This window comes from Labrus mixtus, chromosome 14 (genome assembly GCF_963584025.1).
Source record: "Labrus mixtus chromosome 14, fLabMix1.1, whole genome shotgun sequence".
NCBI lineage: Eukaryota > Metazoa > Chordata > Actinopteri > Labriformes > Labridae > Labrus > Labrus mixtus.
The window spans coordinates 20,324,961-20,339,594 of record NC_083625.1 but is presented as its reverse complement, the minus strand read 5'-3'; the positions used below and the strand labels follow the sequence as shown (position 1 = coordinate 20,339,594).

At 38.1% G+C, this 14,634-nt stretch overlaps 1 protein-coding gene across 1 annotated transcript in view; it reads left to right on the top strand.

Annotated features, from left to right (window-relative positions):
- Positions 1-1,461: 1,461 nt before the first annotated feature.
- Positions 1,462-14,634, top strand: part of LOC132988346 (neuronal acetylcholine receptor subunit alpha-10) — a 22,274-nt gene continuing 9,101 nt past the window's right edge. Inside the window, exon 1 of the mRNA XM_061055689.1 lies at positions 1,462-1,657. Coding sequence (XP_060911672.1) covers positions 1,600-1,657 — 58 coding nt within the window. The 5' untranslated portion in view covers positions 1,462-1,599. The remainder of the gene's footprint in view (positions 1,658-14,634) is intronic.

Genomic DNA, 14,634 nt, shown 5'->3' with positions numbered 1-14,634 from the left:
CGTCTTTTTTTGGGCTGTTGTGTGTATGTGACTTCCGGGGGTCCTGGAGCCAGCCTCAAGCCGACACTCAACGAAAGGCAGGATTTTGCACTTTCACGTTGGCTTCATTTTTCAAGATCGTAGGTGGACACTAGTTTGTCAACAGAACTCTCAATCATGGTGTTATACCCCTTTTTATAGTATCAATTTATTAATTTGAAAATTCTCCCAAAGCAGTGACTTGAATACAATGTTACTAAAACTAACTGTCATGACAAAACCTTGGTTCATGTACCATCTGTTAACATGGAGGAGGCGGGGTTTATGACAGATAGTCAATCAGCAGGAGAGCTCATAATGTTTTTTCACTTCATTTGAGGTGAGGTATTCCACTGTCCATTCTTTGTACTGTCCATGCTTTTCTATATCTGGGGCTAGCTGTGCTAGATTTAAATACATATATAATTTACCAGAGCTGGTTTCATGTTAAGTTTTATTCAAAATGAACCTCATTGAGATGAAGAATCTCATTTACAGGAGTGTGCCCCTCTCTGGCCAACAGGGGCAGCAGCACGTCTGTTAATATGTTAATTTTAACCATTGGCGTTAATTTTGTATTCATTTTTAATTAGGACATACATTTGGAAATCGACTATTGAAACCTCTAACTTCAGTCGAATTGAATTTCTGTTAAAGTCTTTTTCGCTACTTGAATTCATTTCTGCCAATTCAAGTCAGCTGTATCACGGAAAACCTGAGGAACATCTTATCGCTTCCATGTTCTTATTGAATAACGAGCCAAAATGCCTCTGGCGCTTGAACTTTACAAGGAGATAGGGTGACCGCGATGTCTGCCATGAGCTGCAGCAAGATCTAACCCCCGATGGATTCCAGACACTGGTAGTGTAGGTGTTGGAGGTTGATGTCGTCTGAGGCTGATGGGATGAAGAAGCTGATGGAACTGTAAGACTGCCTGAAGATGTCATTTGAGCCTGACGGGATGAAGAGGCTGACCAAACTGGAAAGGTTGATGGATGATGGCTGGTGATGTGACCAGAGGTTATCAAACTGTGAAGACTTGGCGGTGAGGTGGAGGGTCACAGGTAACAATGGGTATGAATTAACTGTTGGAACAGAAAGCAATATTTAAAAAAGACAGCAGCGATATGATGGGCTAACAATGAGGGAGTGGAGCAGTGCTATTGGATAGATGTGACCAGGTGATGTGAACTGCTGATGGCAAACAGGAAAAATGAGTGAGTGAGAGGAGTGCATGCAACATAATATGAGAATGAACAATAAAACCAGCACGCAGAATATAGTCTTCCTGACTGGGCTTTTCTAGAGCTCCATTAGGAAAGGATCATTACTGGTCTGCAGCTTGTGTGGCATTAATGACCCCTCATACATCAGCGACCACCGCACTACAGCAAACACCACCGGCTCGCTCTCTCTCTCTCTCTCTCTCTCTCTCTCCTTCTCTCGCTCTCTCTTTCTCTGTCTTTCTGTGTGTGTGTGTTTACTCATCTCTCCGCTCAGCGGTCAGAAGCAGATCTATCAGTCATCACAGTGTTGTAATCGATTGTTGTGAATCGGATCAATCAAAGTTATCGGAGCGGGATGAAGCTCCTCTGCAGCGGATCAATCCCGTACCCCCTGCTTCTCCTCTGCCTGCCAGGTGAGAACAATTTCTGCTTTAATTCTTCGACTTTTCAGCTCTAGAATCTGCAGCACAAGTTAGTAAAGTGATGGTGGGGAGTGTATTTTTTCTTTTTTTCTCCCAAGGTTTGCATTTCTATCCTTTATTCGTTTGTATACTGGTTTGTTTAATTCTGGTTTATTTCATTCTATTTTTCACAGAGACATTACACATTAATGTTGTTCAGTAATTGCGCTAAAGTAAAAAGACTGTCTTTGCACAGATGTTGCAAAACTCCGGTTTAAACAGAAAAATGACTGACAGCTGTCACTGAGGATTAAAGTCATCGATCTGTTTGATGGTTTGGAGCGTCTGGGCTCAGACTGGAATCTGTTAAACCCTGAACTGACCTAAAATGTAATCTTTATTACTCTTCTAAGGCTTTAAAGGTGACCCCCAGTTTTTTATCCTCATATGATTGACATTAAAAACCACTTCAATATTTGCTATAAGAACCTGCTGCCTTGCTGTAATGTAGCCCTGTAGTGTCTGTTCTTATTATATATAGACTATAGTGTCTTTATAGTGTGTTTAATGTTTTTAAAATGTGTCACCTTGTTTAAATGTGTTACTTTGTGTTTTTAATGGCGTTTATTTGCACTTCAAGTCAAAGACAAATCTCTGCCCATTTCTATTCTATTCTAACAGTATCATTCATCTCAGTAACTGGTTCATTAGAGTCACATTGACAGGTAGGTGTACACGTAACATCATTGAACCCTGGTTTTAATTAGAAATAAAACAGTAAACCGATTAGATGTCAACTATTTATTAAAGCCCTAACTATTAAGATAATCAAGTTAAAAAAATGTATCTTTGACTATCTGTTGATTGGAATAAATGGCAGGTTGTTGCAGAAAAAAAAGTAAAGCTTGAGTCAAGGATGGAGGTGCTTTACACAGCTTGATCCATTGTTTACATGTTTATGATATATTTACTTTTTTACTTTGAATCGCACTGTTAGAAATATGTCTTTGACTTGCATGTGCAAAAACTCAAATTTTAGTGTGTTAGTGTATTTAAAAAAAAAATTCTAGTCAGAATATCTTATTACACTAAATATAATCCACATTCATCTGACATGTGTAGATAAATATCTTATTCCAAGATATAAAAAACAAAGGCCAAATTTGCATGTGATGACTTGAAATATCTGCCAATGCAGCAGGCAATCAAAATGAGTTAGTACATCTAATTTCAAGAAACTTAAGTAAAAATTGTTTCCTGCATTTGCAGATATTTTGAACTTTTTACCAGGATCAGGCCTTACTTTGTGCTTTTTATATCTAATAATCTGGATTTGTCAGGTGAATGTAGTTTACATGTACGTGTAATGAGATATTCTTCGACTATAAATTAGACAAATACACTTTCTTAGATTTGAGTTTTTGCAGTGTGAAACTCAGACGAGGATCAGGGAAAGGACAGGTCAGGAGTTAGTTGGACTTTTATATGTAAATGATGATGCTTTTTCAGTATTTTGTTTTGTCAATACGGTCATAAAAAGTATGGCTGCATGTGTTGTGAAAGAATTAACTTGATGATCCTGTAAAATGGAAAAATGAGTTCATTCAGGTTTGAACGATTGTTTTATAAAAGAAAAAAATCTCTGACTCTCTCTGACTGATTTTCTGAAATGTGAATATAATGTGGTTTATTCCCCCCTCGTTCACAGTAAACCAGGAATGTTTGTGTTGTGGACAAACATACAATTTGAGCACGTCATCTTTCCGAAATGTTGCCAACTTTTTTAATACAATTTAGACAATGTTCTCTCTCTTTCTCTCGCAGCAGCTTCTTGTTCATATATGACTGAAGATCTGTAGTTTTTTTTAAGCTTCTGCAATTTTCGATACTGTCTATCAGAATCAGAAATACTTTAATATTCCCAAGGGGGAATTCAGTTGTTACAGTTACTTTTGAATACAAAATATCAGTAGGACATAGAATATAAATAATAGAATAAACAATAAGTACCAAGTGAGAGTAAGAATAATAGTGAGCTATGTACAAAGCGTGGGGAATTTAAGATATAAACAATATTTACAAATATGAATATACACTGCTGTGTTGAACAGTGTAGAGATTGCATGGTTTATGTATGAGGCTCAATATGAACATGTTGTTGGCCGGATTGCGGACAGATTGGACAGTTAAACAGATTGCACGGTTACAGTGGACATAAACACAATACAGACAAGTTGCCAGTTGTTGTGGTTAAGTCCAGGTGAATAGTCCAGGACATTTTCAGACTCAGTGTCTCACTCTCAGACAGAGGACTCTGACTATCATCATCATCATATCACAAAGGTTGTTTAGTTTCAAAACACGGAGCATCAAAAAGCAACCAAAATGTTGAAACCTTAGTCATGTACAGGGTGCAGGATTTATATTTGACAGTATGTTAGAAACCTTTTTATTCTTCAAAATTGTTTTCTTTTCTTTTCAATTGATTGTACACCTCAGCTTGAAGCCCTTATCAGCCTCCTTCATGCGTTCAGTCTTTAGGTGTATTCATTGAACAGTCAGTGAAAGGTGCAGTAAGCAGGGGCGTTCAGGATTCATTGTGCGTCTGAGTGATAAGGACAGGAGGACAAAAAACTGCTTTAAAAGCCACGAGGTAGAGCTTAGAGGTCACATAACAGGCCAGAGTGAAATTAAAGCTGTTTATAGTGAAGGACCAATCTGAAAGGTAAAAGGTGATAACGAAATTAATTCCCCTATGGACCACTTTATATTCTGAGACAAATATTTTTATTTTAGTGAAGTAAAGAGCAGATTTTCACATTCATCATTTAGAGATTTTAATTTATGGGGTAAACATATGAAACATCTCATGAGAATTTGTTCTTCAATTCTCCTCTGTCTGAATCAAGCGGTGATCTGCGTTGATCAAAACTGAAGCCATTGAGGAAGTGCCAAAAACTGCAGTTCCTGTAGTGTACACTAGAGGCTTTCTCCTGCAGTAAGGCAGTCCTGACAAGGCCCCATGTTAAAATGTCGCACTTTGCAGGGGAAATAAACGTGTTTACAGCCTGATACAAATGAATATTTGGTCTCTAAAGCTCATTTCTCCATTTATGTCAACTGTATGGGCTGAAGTTTTACAGAACTCAAAACAAAGAGTTATACATAAATTTGCGTAGTTAGGGGCGTGGATGAGTTGACTGAAAGGTGTTGTAACTGTTTGTCAGGATGCTTCAGGCCTGCCGTAGCTCCACCTCTTTGATATGATTGATCAAAATTTAGGTTGAGAAAGCATTTTTCAACATGAGGAGCGCCATCATTTGGCTTCAAAACATCTCTTCAGAAACCAATGGGTGATGTCACTGACACTACTTCCATGTTTTATACAGTCGACTGTATGGTCTGAACAACAAGAGGGAAATCTCCACTGGTGTAATCCACCAATTGTGATGACCACCATTTTTGTATTATTTTAACATAGAATTTGTATAAACACATCAAAACCTTTACAATAACAGTGAACATCTCTTTAAATAAAAAGAGGTGCAGCCTGTGTTTATGACATTAAAGCACAAACAGCACATATGCCTAGTAATCTGTACGACTCTGCACACGTTAATGCGAGCGGTACTTGCACACGTCTACACTCCCAATTTAAAACAACGCACACATGCATCTCAAAAGCTTTAAGGTTTATGGTGACTCACTGAACAACTCTTAAACAGTGATACAGGAAATGTAAGCAGAATAATCAGGAACCGTTAGGTATGATAGCCTTTCAATTTATGAAAACAAACATGGCATAACTTCAACATATGGCCAAATGCAAGTCAAATGATTTGACTGAATTAATTTAATATGCGATAATACAATATTATCATCAGCAGGACAACAATTTTAGTTACTTAAGATGCTGTGTCCTCGTTTGTCCCTTTACTGTGTTGATGATCTGCTGAAATTAAAAGGGTGAATCTGATATGTAACAAAAGGGAGAGGAGAGAGAGTCGGGGTAGATTAAAGCCTTTACATCAGGCTCCTTGATGGAATGCAAACAGTGGGTTATGTGTTGCTGTAACTGCACGGCCTCGCTCTTTGGCCGCAATTTTGAACATAACCTGGTCCAGACCAGGTCATGAGTTAAGTTACCATCTAGCCAGGTTAAAAGAGATTCAGCTTCGTGACATGGAAAGCAGATGCGGCTTACCCTATAATCTTGTGTGGCACCCCCCCCCCCCCCATCAGTGGTCCCTTGAGTTATAGTCCACTGTTGGTAATGCAGGAATGTTAGTGTATATGTGTGTGTGTGTGTGTGTGTGTGTGTGTGTGTGTGCGTGTGTGTGTGTGTGTGTTTTCTGGTGCGTTGTTAATGGTACACATACAGGCTGAGCAGTGATAAGCGTTGATGTTGGGGAGGATTAAATCTGTCAATCACACGGTCCACACAGATAAGAGGAGGAGGAGGTCAGACAGCAAAGATAATCCAAACACACTTCAAATACAATCTGACACACACACACGAACGCAGGCCCACACACAGACACACACATCTATTTATTATCTTATGACGTAACTGCAATCACTCCACAGGTTGTATGTATCCCCTATAACAGAGATTTTCTCAATATTTCATGAGGTGGTGCTATAAGACCTAGGCATTAATAGATATTTAAAGTTCAAAGTTGATTCAAAGACCTTGATAAACTTGCTATTTGCTGGACAATTCTTTTCACTTTTTGGGGGTTTATTGTTTTACAGGATCATCAGGCATTTAGCATGTCAGGTTGTAAATGTTTACAAACCAGATGATCGTCTACTATGTCACTGAACTGCTCTTTTTGTAAAGTGTCCCGCAAAATCTTTTGTTATAATTTGGTGTAATTAAATAATAATAAAAAAGATTTATTCAAAGCATTTTTGCCAAGTGCTGAATATCTGCAGACGTCTCCTCATCTCCAAAAGAAACAGACCTGCTGATGAAAACTCAACTTTATTTATATAGTACTTTACACACAACACTGTTGATCCAAAGTGCTGAACAGCGCAGTAAAACAAAGCACAAGGCAACAGACAAAAGAAAGTCAAATACATAAAAATCATATCCCGCATTATGATTTATAACTGCAACAAAAAACAGCAGTACCAGCAACCTGTAGATACAATTAAGCAGTTGCATGTCGCAGCAGGCTAAGAGCTGAGCTCCAGCTAATTTTAGCTCCTCTTGTTTGATGATGCTAAGCTAGTGTTGTTCACAGAGATTTTGAAAAACTTCCAATATCTGCAGAAGTCTACTTACATGTTTAAAATCTGCTTCTCTGACATTTCTCATTGGACACAGGATGTCGCAAGGAGCTGAGAGCAGAGCTGCTGTTTAAAAGATCTCCACTTGTTTGATGGTACTGGGCAAGTCTTTAGGTTAGGACCTGTTCACAGGGATTTTACCAAAGGTTGAATTATTTGCAGAGGTCTACTTCTCTCAAAAACAAACAGACCTGGTGATAAAAACCTCTAGAAGAACTGAGCAGTTGCATGTTAAATCTGGTTCTCTGACATTTTTCTAAGGACACAAGATGTCTCAGGGGCCTGAAAGCTGAACTGCTGCAAACTTTAGATCTGTTTTTTTTTGATGATGCTAAAACAATTTTAAGGTCCTGCAGTCTTCAATCAGTCTTTTCTCCCGCAGCCAATTATTGGCAGGGGTCTCCTTCTCGCCATAACAAATGGATCTGTAGAATAAAATTGACAAAACACTGAAATAATCAGTTTCAACCTAAACTCAGGATTCACTCGAATGGATTGTGACTGCCGACAGCTCAAAAAAATAACGCATCATCTGCTCCATCTCATGGTCTTATTCACAAAGCATATAGTGTTAATAATATTGAGGTACAAAGACTTCTCCTCCGAGCAGTTGGATCTGGTTTTGTGACTGAATGTTGAAAAAGGCTACAGTATCTGCATCTTTACTTTGCATCTCATGCTAAGGGAAAGTTCTGTCTAAATGAAGATGATGAGCTGTAGGGGGGGAAGGGTTTTATTGTGAGGCCAGACTTGAACATGTGATATGAGTCTCACCATTTAACACAAGATTCCCTCCCTGAAAGGAGCAAGAAAGGACAGCTCAAAGAAAAAAAACATGTGTCATGTGAAACAGCTGCAGATCGAGCTGCCGTCAGCCCAAGACTGATTTAACCTCAGGTTATATTTCAATAGTAATGTCAGAGAAATATTTAAAGACTTTATTTACAGACCATTTATTTTGAAGTCATGCAGAGGTGGAATTGTTTTCCTGATTACTGGAAAGTTTCTGGAAAGACATCTCTTTATTCATACTGTGGCACCGTTACACCAACTCTTTTTCACGCTAACTTAGCACCAGTGTTTGTGAATTAGACACTTTTTGCAATGAGGCTGATTTGCATAAGAAGACGCAATCTTTCCCCAAAGTTACAGAATAATGGCTTACTTAAATACTCACAAACAGCACCCGCACACAGAGATGGTGATTGCTCTGCAGCATAGTTCGGGGAGTCTGATTTATTTAACCCTTTGCATGTGTTTTGTGAATTAGTCTTATTTGCACTTGTGCAAAAGCTGTGCAATCCTTTTGTGAATCCGGCCCTCAGTGTTTAATTCCCCTGTGTCTCTGTGGGCTACGAGCCAAGCAGCTGCTATGTTTAGTTCAGGTTTTTTTTCTCTAAAAAAGATCCAAATGACCATGACTCAAATCCTTTATCCTGATTGTTTCGTTACTAAAGTGATCTGAAATGCTCACAGACATGAAATGTTTGATAACATGCCTCAGACACAGATTCCAGTGTGAGCAACAAAGACCCTGAGGACATCCCACTTTTCATGAGTGGAGGTGGAGAAAGAAAAGACGCAGTCCACTCACTTCTAAACTAGTCTTGTGTAACAGGTAAAACATGACACACTTGTAGCCTGATACAGTAGTCAGTGCAATCTACAAGGTTACCAAATGTTTACACAATATTTACTTCTTACATCAAAACAATCTGTTTTTCATCCCTTTGCCAGGCGATGAGCAAATGAGGCAAAAAAAAAGACTCATAAAACTACAACAATCATCAGACCAGCACTCTCTCTCTGTAAAAGTCATCCTCCCTGCTTTCATGTGTTTATAATCTCTACATAATTCTGTGAGTCTGAATGTCCACAGTTATTTTACATTTACAATCTGAGCGAGGAGGAATATCTCCTCTGTGCATCCTTGTGATGTTTCTTTCTTTTTTTTTTTTTCATGTTAATGTTTTTCAGAAATAGTTTTCTTTTAATCCCAATTGGTGCTGTGAAGACACAGTGACTAATGGAGCAGAGGTGTGGCTGCAGGCTGTAAAAGTAACTTTAACTTGCCTTTAATTGATCAACAGGAATGATCATACATTAGTAACATGTGGCATACATTTTCACTGTTAATTTGACACAATGACAAGGAAAGTAAAATCAGCAACATTTCTGATTTGATTGCTAAAATGAGCTTAAAAAAATCACATTTAAAACAGAATGAAGACTAGCATCATGAAAACACACACACACACACACACACACACACACGCACACGCACAGAGCTCAGCTCATATTGACTTAACATGCCATCATCTGTTCTAGCTGTGATGGTCAATTCTGACCATCTGTGCACTCACAATGTATGGACTCACCCGTTACCATGACGATGAGCAAAGTGATGAGCAAAGACATAAAGACCATGATCAAAATAATGATGATGATGAATAGGTGCGGCATTATGTGTATGTGTGTGCATTATGTGTGTGTGTGTGCATTATGTGTATGTGTGTGCATTTGTGTGTGTGTGCCAGCTGGCCCGCTCTCAGAGCTGTTAGCGCTAACACTTCACCTCCTCAGAGAGTCGATGCTGCTGCCTCACAAACTGCTGACTCGTCTGGTCAGCAGACCGTGCAGATATCTGAACAATGAATGGAGACAATAACAGGCAGAGGTTCCTGTGCAGGGAGGCTTATCCTAATAGAAAATTAGCACTTGCCAGTATCAGTAGGTGGACTGATTACGTTATATTGATGCCTGACAAATTGCTTAACTAGACAAATTGCTAAACATTTATTAACTGTATTAAGTTCGCTCTCCTTAAAGAGTTATTCCACTATTTTTAACTTGAGTCTTATTTGTACATAATTTGTTCCACATAACAAACAGGTACAAACAGTTTTCCAGGGTAGCTGGTTTTGGTGTGAACAGGTAATTTGGGTGCCTCTGGATGCTAGGGGAGTATCTGGGTTTCCGGAGGTTTTCAGTTTTTCAAGAGGTCTTTCATAAGATTCTGGTGATCACTAAGGAAGTTTGAAATGTTCGGTAAATGATTCATGCCATTCAGTAGGTCCAGTGAGTCTAGGTATAGATGTGTAAGTATTTCAAGACATACATGGTTAAAGTGCCGTTAAGATGGTTCCTGCTGCTCTTTAGAAGGTTCTTGGCATCATTGAGGAAGTTCTTGAGCTCCTTTAGGTGGCTGGAGGTAGAAGATGTTTAGGAATTTTAAACTGTTATTCAGGAGGTTATATATGTGCCTGCAGCTGCAGGGGAAGATTAAGAGGAATATGGGGCTCCAGTCAGGAGGTTCTAGTCTACACTGAGGAAGTTCAAGAGGCCAGTGAGTTGTTTCTATGGGTCCAGTAGTAAAGAATTTCAGGAGGGTTTCAGTCTGTTGAATACCTGTCGGGGAGATAATGGAGGGGGAGCTCTCTCTCAATAAGTATCATCAAACCGCCAAATAAGGGAAAATCTTTTGGAAGAATTGCATTCACCCTTTCAGCAGAGATCCACATGGACACTAAACCAATTCTTACACCTTACTAAACACTTCATGTTGGCTTTTTACTCTCATTTGTCATCCATGTGCATAAATAATGTCATATTTAATGGATATCTGGCCTGCGGTTGTTAGGATGTCTTGCCTGGAATGAAGGTGTTGGACACAGATGTTCTGGTCGCTGAGCGAAAATTACTGGAACGTTATAAACATACTGTTTCTGGACTCAATATCACAGACGCGATCCTCCTACCTTAAACACTTATCCAAGGAGCACATGAAGGGAAGTGTAAATGCTCAACAAGTCCACAAAAATGTGGAAAATTTTTCCAATTTGAATTTTGTTTGAACTTTTAAAGATTTTCGCATTAAGAAGGAACCAATGAGCTTAAAGCTTTAAAGAACAAATTTAACAAAGTGTGTCAAAGTTTTTGTTGTAAAAATTTGACCAAAAGATACTAATACTAAATCAGAATAATATTTTAAATATATGTAGGCCTATTGATTGATTTTAGACTGACCCAGAAGTCTTTCTTATCGTTATAATCTGCATCAAGCTCCCAAACAGAGCGGAGTATTGCACCATCTTTCTCTTTTTTTTGTTCTGTTGTTCTGTGTTTTGTGTCCGTCAGACACATTCACAGCTTCACTTCCATATTTCCATTTTTGTACAAACAGTGTTAACACTCAGACCCTGTTTGTGTCTCTTCAGTCATGTTGGAATTTGGTGATTTATTATTTTTGTTGTCGTCTGAAGGTCATTGGACCGTCCGTGGTTTTATGCACTTCCTTTTTTGAGCAAAGCACGTTGATCAACCTGTCCCTCTCTCTCTTCATGTCAGTGATTAGGACTGTTTATTTTTGTTTTTAATGTCCCCTCCTGCAGAATGAAGCTTACTGTTCTTGATGCTGTTGAGCACTCTCTGTCTCTGTGGAGCTTTTAGGAAAAAAAAGGATAAGAGAAGTTGTAAAGAAAAAAAAACTTACACTTTACATTCACAAAAATGTATGTTTAAAATATGTGTTTGTCTTTTGAGATAATGGATCCACTCTAAAAGTCATTTGAAACCATTTAAACTGAGCAGAGGAATTAATTCCTGTTGCAGCAGTTTGAATGTCTTTTTTTTTTTTTTTTTACCCTATTGAATTTTATCCCGAGGGTTGTTGTTGGAGCTGCAGTCTATCTGCAGCAGAAGATGATAACTGCTGTTGCTGTTGCTGGTGCTGCTGGTGCAGTGTCCAAGGTGTCATAACATGTTGTAAAGTAGTTCACTTTATATCTACCCTGATACTGCATCACTGTTACCAACTAAGGTTTACAAACTAAAACAAATATGATTAAAACACCCAGAAGCAATCCCTGATGCAGCAAATAATGTTCACAACATACATAACATGAATAAGCCCTCCTCCTTTTGTAGTTTCCTACAGTATCTAACCAAACTGCCTTAACCTACAGCTGCGTTTTGTTTGGTTTAGGCAACAGAACACTTTAGCAGACCAGTGTGGTTTCACACTGGACACAATATGTTAGCACCTGAGAGCATTCAGGAAGGAATAAAGCACACAATCCCTGCTATTACAAAAGGATCTGATACAGAAAAAGGGGGGAATAAGTGAGTAAAAAGGAGCTTGGTTTGTGTGTTTCTGAATTTGCATAGTTTATACTTGCAGGGTGTTTGCTGTTGTTGTGATTTTTCTGCGGCACTCCTTCACATTTTAAACATGTTTTTATTGTCTCTTTTTATGATTCTTTAGTACATGTTTTGAACTTGGATGTTACAGCACTTTCTTCTAATGCAAATGTTCCTTTAAAAAAAACAAAACAATAAAAAACAGGTGCCACTGCCTTGATGTTTTTGCAACCATGTACGATTTTTGGAACTAGCCACCGTAGTCAAGACATGAAAGCATATTTCAACTCTTCTTTCACTGGTCAAAAAATTTATTATTTGCAGAATGTGGCAACAAAACATGTTACATGTGACGTCAGAAATTGCTGAAGGTATGATAATTCACTCCTGAAAATCTTGAAATTGAAACCTTTTGGGCAGCCTGCCCCTAAAATCAAATGGTAGTACATGGCATAAAAAAGGATGCTTGGTCTTTAATGTTGCAAAGATATGAATGATGACCCTTTTACTAGGGTGCTAGTGAGAAAAAAGTCTGAATAGAGGCAGCCTTCTCATATTTAGGGAAATATGTGATTAACAAATCAAAAAAAGGCATTAACTTTTAAAGATTATTTTAAGTATTACAGTACATACGTTATACAACCTAGATAAGAATAACCCCAGTGTTCAATTTACAAATTTGTTCATTAGAGGCGACAGCAGAAAATGTCTCACTGTGACATTTCACTACGTCTTTGGACACTAAACCTTATTCCTCTGCTGTCTGAAGAAGACTGACTGCAGCTGATAGAGAAGTCCTTGTCGTTAACATATTTTATAAACTATTTACACGACTCAAGTGTCGGCTGTTCAAGGCCTTTCTCTTTTTAACTTATATGGTTACAGGCGTCAGGCTGCAGCTTTGTCTGCAGCGATCAGCCTGATGGTTGAGATGAGCGTTCAGCTTCATCATCTCTGACGTCCTGCACGTTCATCTGATATGAACTTTAAGAAACATAAAATATTATCAGCCCCTCTGTTCTCATGCTATCTGCCCTGTCAAGCATCTGGTACCAGCGTTCCTTTGATCTCATCTGACTATTTTTTTTAAATAGTTTCTGAACTTCAGCAGCAGCCTCTGTCCTCAGAGAGACTGTTCTTCAATTCAACTGAAAACTTAGTGTGTGTTTTTGTGTGTGTTGGCTTTCAGGATGTTTTAATTAGATTTATATGAAAAATAAAAACACACATAAAGAAAATATAAAAGAGATTGTGTGTGTGTGTGTGTGTGTGTGTGTGTGTGTGTGTGTGTGTGTGTGTGTGTGTGTGCATAAACCACAACTAACCAGATATCAGACTTCATATATAAAGTGCAGAAATAGTATAAACAAGCAAAACACTTTTTTAAGAAGAAACAAGCAAAGAAATGTATATCCTAAAAAAAAAGAATAAAAAAGTAATGTTCAGTGCAAAGTGTATTTTAGGTGCCCTCATGTATACCACCTGAAAAATTTCCCATGTTTGAGGAAATTTATGGACATCTGTCCAGATTGAGAGACGACCAACTTTACTCTACCACTGGTCAACAGCTGAGTTTTTAACATTTGGATCGTTTTTTAAGCATCAAAAAAGGCTTTTAAGAGTTACAAAAAAGAGTTAACAGAGTTGTTAATTTTATTCTGCCAATTTTACCTTTCTCATGACAGTTATGACTTAGCGAGAAATCAATCCAATAAAGACATTTAAAAACTTGTTTATTTCAGGCCCAATAATGGCCCCTTCCTCCATTGGGGTCCTGGGTAGTCAGTCCCACTTCCCCCCCACTACTAGGTCAATGCTTATAATCCAGGGAACGAATAAATATTCCGAACAGAGACACTGAAAAGCCTGCTGTCAGTAACAAGGGATTTGACCTGAAGAAGAGTCCCAATGGTGTTAATGCTCCACACTTTTAAATGGATCTTCTTTCAGACATTGATAGTGTTGCACAGTAGTAGATGTGTAATAAATAGAAAACAGAACATGAAAGAGTACGACGGAGGATTAGGACCATGTTAACATTTTTTTTTTTTTTTAATTTCGAGATTAATCTCGTAAATTTACAAGAATAAAGTCTCATGTGCAGAGCCAGTTTGTGTCCTGTTGATCATTTTACAGATAAACAAGGTCTTGCAAGTTGAAGTGAAAACTTCTCTTGAACTAACAGTTTTTACCTACACAAGGAAGTAGCTCAAAGTTTGTCATTTGAGAACAGGATGCTGCTGCTCTTCTGATGTAGACTAAAATAACGACTTTATTCTTTAAAGAATCTCGTAAATTTACGACTTTATTCGCATAAATTTATGACTTTAATCTCGTAAATTTACGACTTTAATCTTGAAATAAAAAAAATATATTTTTTTTACGTGGCCCTAATCCTCCGTCGTAAAAGAGAAGTATACATCCTGTATATTTTCTGACGTTTGTTCATCTGTCTTTCATTGCATCCACTGGTTATTGGATCGTCTGTTTTGGAAAAGTTGCCCAACCTTCAATCCAGTTGTTGTGAAGATTTAAGGGTATACATTTTTCAG